This window comes from Miscanthus floridulus, chromosome 3 (assembly GCF_019320115.1).
Source record: "Miscanthus floridulus cultivar M001 chromosome 3, ASM1932011v1, whole genome shotgun sequence".
In the NCBI taxonomy this organism is placed as follows: domain Eukaryota; kingdom Viridiplantae; phylum Streptophyta; class Magnoliopsida; order Poales; family Poaceae; genus Miscanthus; species Miscanthus floridulus.
This window is the reverse complement of record NC_089582.1, coordinates 46,736,732-46,743,034: the sequence shown is the minus strand read 5'-3', so window position 1 is coordinate 46,743,034 and position 6,303 is coordinate 46,736,732. Positions and strand designations below refer to the sequence as shown.

Below are 6,303 nucleotides of genomic sequence, written 5' to 3'. Positions count from 1 at the left end.
CAATAAATAATCATCCGTACTAGTTGACCTTGCTTACGTGATCATCTCGGCGAGCATTTCTCCACCGGACGGCACCGTACTTAGCCAAGGAAGAGCTTTGATTCTACGAGGAAGGCAACACGGTCTTCCACGACCGTTGCCGCTCTCCCTCGTAGAATCAAAGCTCCTCCTTGACGTCCGTTACCGCTCGGCAGAGAACATTCTTGCCGAAATGAAGACGGTCTGCAAGTTCAACTAGTATGGATTTTCTATAATTTTCTAACTATTTTCTAAGTTTTTTATTTCATGGAAAATTTAATTCTAAAAAATAAAAGGCATGATTTCTAAGTATTTCATTTCATGGAAAAAATAATTCTAAGTGACTTGCTCGATATCGGCGAGCTCGCGGGCGTTTAGGTTGCCGAGGATAGTAACATTTGTAGATGACATTTGTAGGTCTGAAGTTATCAAATATCCATCAAATTATAGCTCAAAAACATGTTTCAATAAATAACCATCCGTACTAGTTGACCTTGCTTACGTGATCATCTCGGCGAGCATTTCTCCACCGGACGGCACCGTACTTGGCCAAGGAAGAGCTCCGATTCTACGAGAAAGGGAACACGGTCTTCCACGACCGTTGCCGCTCTCCCTCATAGAATCAAAGCTCCTCCTTGACGTTCGTTACCGCTCGGCAGAAAACATGCTCGCTGAGCTGAACACGGTCCGCAAGTTCAACTAGTACGGATTTTCTACAATTTTCTAACTATTTTCTAAGTTTTTCATTTCATGGAAAAATTAATTCTAAGATCACGTAAGCCGCCGGGGATGAGGATGGCGCGTGCTCGAGCGAGGACGAGCGGGGCGTGATTTTGATGAACTAATTTAACTTTTGTTTATCCAAACATATATGCAAATCATCGTGTGATTTTGAGCTAAAAATGACATATAAAATCATAATAAAGTCCAACATATAAAGTTACACATGCATCTACATCGCAAAATGAGATAAACTACTGATAAAACATAAGAGGATTAAGTTTGTTACCTCTAAAATCGAAGAGCAACACCAATGGAGGGGGAGAGAGCAAGAACAACACAAGCTGAAGAACAGAGGCAGTGAGTCTGAATGGAATGGCTCGGGCTCGGGGAGGAAGAAATGAGCTGGTCTATAGGCCGGGATAATTAGTCCTGGTTAGGGGGCCAAACCGGGACTAAAGATTAATCTTTATTCCCGGGGCATCACCCAAACCGGGACTACCTTTAGTCCCGGTTGGTAATACCAGCCGAGACTGAAGATCCCTGCCCCGCGGACGACCGTTGGGCAGGGACCTTTAGTCCCGGTTGGTATTACCAACCGTCCCGGGGACAAAAAAATGCCGAGGCTAATGCCAAATTGGGACATCGTTCTAAAGTCTGTTCTCTAGTAGTGACGTCCCAGCAGGGAGATTGTGTATCCGGAGAAAAACAGGGAGATGATGCCGAAACTCTGTCTCGGATCGGAGTAGACCATGAAAAATAACCCCATCTACGCATCCTCGGGCTATCCAAAAAATGTTGACAATTCGAAATACATACGGTTATAGATATGCAAAGATCTGCATACTTCCAACCGTATCTCTTTCGAACAGGAGACACCTAACTTGGTTACGTGATCTACGAACATGATACGGAAAGAGGGGTTATACCTTGGGTGGAGGTGGAGTCAGGCTAGCGGGGCCGTGGCGGGTCGGTGTAGTGGCGAGGCAACGCGGTGCAGGCAGACCCGCAGTGGCGAGGAATACGATCGGGGTCACCGAGGTACTCCGGTTCGGCTCCGACGGGCTCTTCTCTGCAAAAAAAGAACATACGGGCTTAATTGAAATTTTTGAGCCAACTGAACATATGCATGACATTTTAATGGCTGGATAGAAAATTTCATATCTATGCTTTCAATTCAAGTTAGTCTGTAAGATTATATCTTAGTAGGTTCCTATAGTTAGAAATATATAGGAAATGGTAATGTTTATGGTGCAGACTGTGAGGAATGGATGAATTCAACATCATCGCTTGGCGACAAATACTATCATGGTAGTAACATATTTCACATGATGTGCTTGCCAGAAAACTGCAACTATTGCAACATTTATTTGTCAATGTCAAGGGTACTATGTCCACTCTACAATATGCTCTCATGGTCAATCAAAGGCAGAGACAGTAAGAAATATGGCTCCACAGAACATTGTTTTGGAAAAAAGACTACAAGATCCATCAAAGAACACAACAGGGCTAGTGTGCAAAAGCGACTGTAGAACAATTCACTTTCAGCTATCTACTCTAAGCAGACAGAAAATAATAGTTCAGTCCAGCAAGGCAGGCTTGGCACTAATCATAAATGGTTAACTGCTAGCACCACCCATCAGCTATTGAAACCAGCATGCCTGTTCCTTCCTTGAACATACTGTACGATCCACCAGAACAGTATGCCAAAAGAGAATCGAGCCATATTATTGGCCGTCATTGTCAGGAGTTCCACCACTACTGCTCCCATGCTTACTTGTCATTGACTCATTGGCGTTGGAAGGTACAGGATCAAACCTCACTATGGTTGAGGGGCCTCTTTCAATGGCCACATTTCTCTTGGTTTCATTCCTTCATCAACTGCAGTTATCCTAAGACTAAAATCAGCAGGACCTCGACCTGACATCAACTGGTCCCGAGGGCATGAACAATGCCAAACATTTCAAAAAGTCATTTAAATAACAGCATATTTCCACATCAACAAACCAACAGTAAGATTTATCTTCTCTATCTCTATAAGGAAAACATATCTTGAAGGTGCTTAGATGGCTGTATTTGCATATGCGCCTCTACTCTTAGGCACAGGAGAACAGTGAAGCACCCACATGCTGTGAAATACTACCTTTGCCAGTAACATTCCTTATGCTGCTGCTATGGTTTCTGGATCAGCTGGCTACGAGGGCTCCACCGGCAACAATGGAACCTGGGTTACCAGTAGCACCAGCACGGCTCCCCAGTACCACAACTATCTGTTCGGGATGTAGTAGGTGCACTGTCAAGCTAGCTAGCTGAAATCAGGTGATAGTCCTAGGAAGCTAGGACTGACAATTGAACTGATCACAATTTTGGCTGCTACATATGCCCATGTATGGATGGGGTGCTTCCTTCTGCTATCATGATATTTTCTGACTTATTACAGTAGCAGAGAGGTCATGTACCATCAGCACTTCTAAATTCTAATTCAAGCTCGTTTCAAGCTATATTTGGTCAAAAACAGTATGTGCATTCCAGAAATATTATAGCAGTATCCATGAATGAAAGCATTTAAAATTTGCCGGCTGAATAACAGTAAGAATGTTATGAGACAAAAAGAACATACTTTGGGGGACAAATGAATCAGTGCATTCAGATTTTTGCAGTTCCTTTGATGTACGTACCTACACAGAACTGAGAAAGGATTAATGAAAAGAAAAAAAATCCACAAAGGCTAATGATGACAAACTGAGGGAGCAGTTGATAAGAGTCTGGCACAATATCACGGTTCATGACTAACAAATAACAGCCCAACTCTATATGATAGTAGAACAGAACTTTCAGAGTTTCATATCAAAATGTAAGGTCGAAGCCACAAATTTCATGTGTGTTATACTGTTATTCCATTAACCCTTTTGACCAAAATGCTTAAAGCACAACAACACTATATCGAAGTTGCAGGAGTCTGGAGATTAAGGCTGGTCATCTCGTTAGTTTCCACTGTAAATTTTTTTTACAGCAATCAGAACATGGAGAATAAAGTGAAAAGCTCCACATGGGATCAAGGACAAGCACTCCAAAACTTAAGCTGCTAACTCTAGCTAGTCTTCAAGATTCTCACTGGGATTGCACACATTTGTAGACTAACTACTAACTAGTCTGTGAGGGGCCTAAAATTACTACTTAATTCGCTCCTTTTGATAAGCTTGCTGGAAGGTGTCTGTTGCATGAAGACGCAACACAGGGTTCAGATTACCTCTCTGTCCCTCTCTAAGCAGTTGACCAGTCAAAAAATGAGGCAGTGTGTATCAAACTACATGTACGAACAGTTGGTCCTTGTTTCACCTTTGCCCCCATTGGACCAAACCATCTTGCTCACAACTATCAATGAACTGGAAACCACGCTAGCGGCTTCACGCATGGCTGCAGTTTTTCCTTTCTGTGCTTGTCCCCTCTCTCTCACACAGATCCTAGCCTATCTCTCTTAGTTAACTAGACACAACAGCTCTTTCCATCATGGACAGAGACAAACAGGACAACCCATTGACTAGTTACATAGCATACTTCAAACAGTTGTTTCCAGAGGTGTAGCAGCTGCTGCTTGCGTCACATACTGCTGCCAGGGTGCAAGCACACAAGAAGCAAATAAATAATCTGCTTGACAGATAGACTGATATTAATGCTTACAGCTTTATACAACAACAAAAAACCAAGTTTGATGCATACCACCATCTTAAATGTCAACTGTGCTTTGCCTAGTCCTTGAGTGAGGACATCATCATATTTTTAGATAAATCCAATGACTACCCAAAAACCAAACGAATAGCAGGCAATTGGCTGTGCTCAAACTTATGGAAGCTGAAATCTCAAGTTCAAGCCTACATATCCAGGACTTAAGTGTATTTATTTATGTCCAGTAGGCAGTGGCTTGCAGAAATCCATTGATCTTAAACAAATCATGAAATGACCATGCATTACAAAACCAAACCAGTATTTTCCAATGCACTGAAATACTGATTATAAAGCTAAAACAAGATCGGCAAAATACAGTTCAGCCGCAAGCATGGAAATACAAATACAAAAGGAAAAAAGGAAGAGGGGGGCGTTTGTAGAAGAGGAAATACAAATGATTTTCCAAAAAAATTGGCACCCTGGAAAATTGTTTTCAACAAGATATACCTCAACTTATCTACCATTGGTTTTCTAAATTGTAAAGTATGACATGGCACAGTATTCACCCAATATACAAGGTAACGGGGTGATTTTTACACAGGGTGATTTTTAATACTGTATAGTTGCATAATACAAAGGTATGCATGTTGATCTAAGACTGGTTTATTCTTTTTTTATGCTACTCGTTTTATTATGACACAAGTAGCTGTACATGATAGTTTTTGTCTTCTTAAAATCATGATTAGTTCAATACTTTGTAAGGCATATATATCGAATGGATTTTGAGATCCAAAGTTGTAGTTTGAGGTAAAGATGAAATTATTTTTAATGATAAAAGGGAACTGATGTATTGTTACCATTCCATTAGGTGCCTATGAATTACCGGGGCTGCAGAGGCTGGACGCCGTGCCGGAGATGGTCGCGAGGACGCTGGGCCCCAGGTGGTGCTCGACCGAGCTTAGTCACCTCTCCGGGTTGCGGCACGGCGAGCGGATGGAGGAGATCGGCCGCGGGCGAGATGAGTCCAGGCGGCGGGCCGCCGGCGGGCGTGCGTAGGCGCGGCGTTGCGAGCGGGGTGGCGTGCGGGGCGGTGACGGGGGCGGCCGGCAGGCCAAACTTTGCCGGTGGAGGCGGCTTCGGGGCCGCGGCCGGTGGCGAGCGCGCTGGGCGCGAGCATGGCCGGCGGGCACGAGCGGGGCTTCGCGGGAGAAGGCGCGGCGGCACGAGGATGACGGGCAGGGCGGGGGGCGGCGCTGGCAGGGGCGGTGAGGGAGCGAGGGGAGGGGAGGTTGCAGAGGACGCGGTGAGGAAGCGAGGGGGCGGCGCTAGCACTCTGGCAGGGCGGTGAGCGTGCGTGCGTGAGTGAATCTCGGCCGTGGCAGTTAAGTCCCGGGTCAGGCCTTTGCCGAGTGTTCGCGATCCGACACTCGGCAAAGCCGGGATTTTTTTAAAAAAAAACATTAAAAATATTTGCCGAGAGTCAAACCGATAAGGCACTCGGCAAAGACTATACTTTGCCGAGTGCGAACCCTAGGACACTCAGCAAATGTATTTTTTAGAAAAACTTTTCTATTTCCTTTCCCTTTTCCTTAACCGTTTTTCCAAATTTGTTCCAATACACTTTGAAAATACCTTGTCAAATTCACTCAACAATGCAAATTTGATGCTTCAGCGAAAAATAGACCATGATTTCATGTAATTATAGCTCAAATTCCATTTATATAATTGCAATTACAAATTAATAATTATCAAATGGATCCAAAAAATCGCTAAAATTTAACATGACACGATCTTTGATGTCTATTGGCTATACAAAAGTTTCGGAGTCAAACCACAACTCGACCGTCACTTTCACTCCAAATATTACCAGATCATTCTCAACGATCATGAAACTTCTTC

The 6,303-nt window shown here is 43.8% G+C and overlaps 1 protein-coding gene across 1 annotated transcript; it reads left to right on the top strand.

Annotated features, from left to right (window-relative positions):
• Positions 1-5,422: 5,422 nt before the first annotated feature.
• Positions 5,423-5,752, top strand: LOC136543674 (glycine-rich protein 5-like). Its single transcript, XM_066536057.1, has one exon. The coding sequence runs from the start codon at positions 5,423-5,425 to the stop codon at positions 5,750-5,752; it is 330 nt and encodes a 109-aa protein (XP_066392154.1).
• Positions 5,753-6,303: the final 551 nt, after the last annotated feature.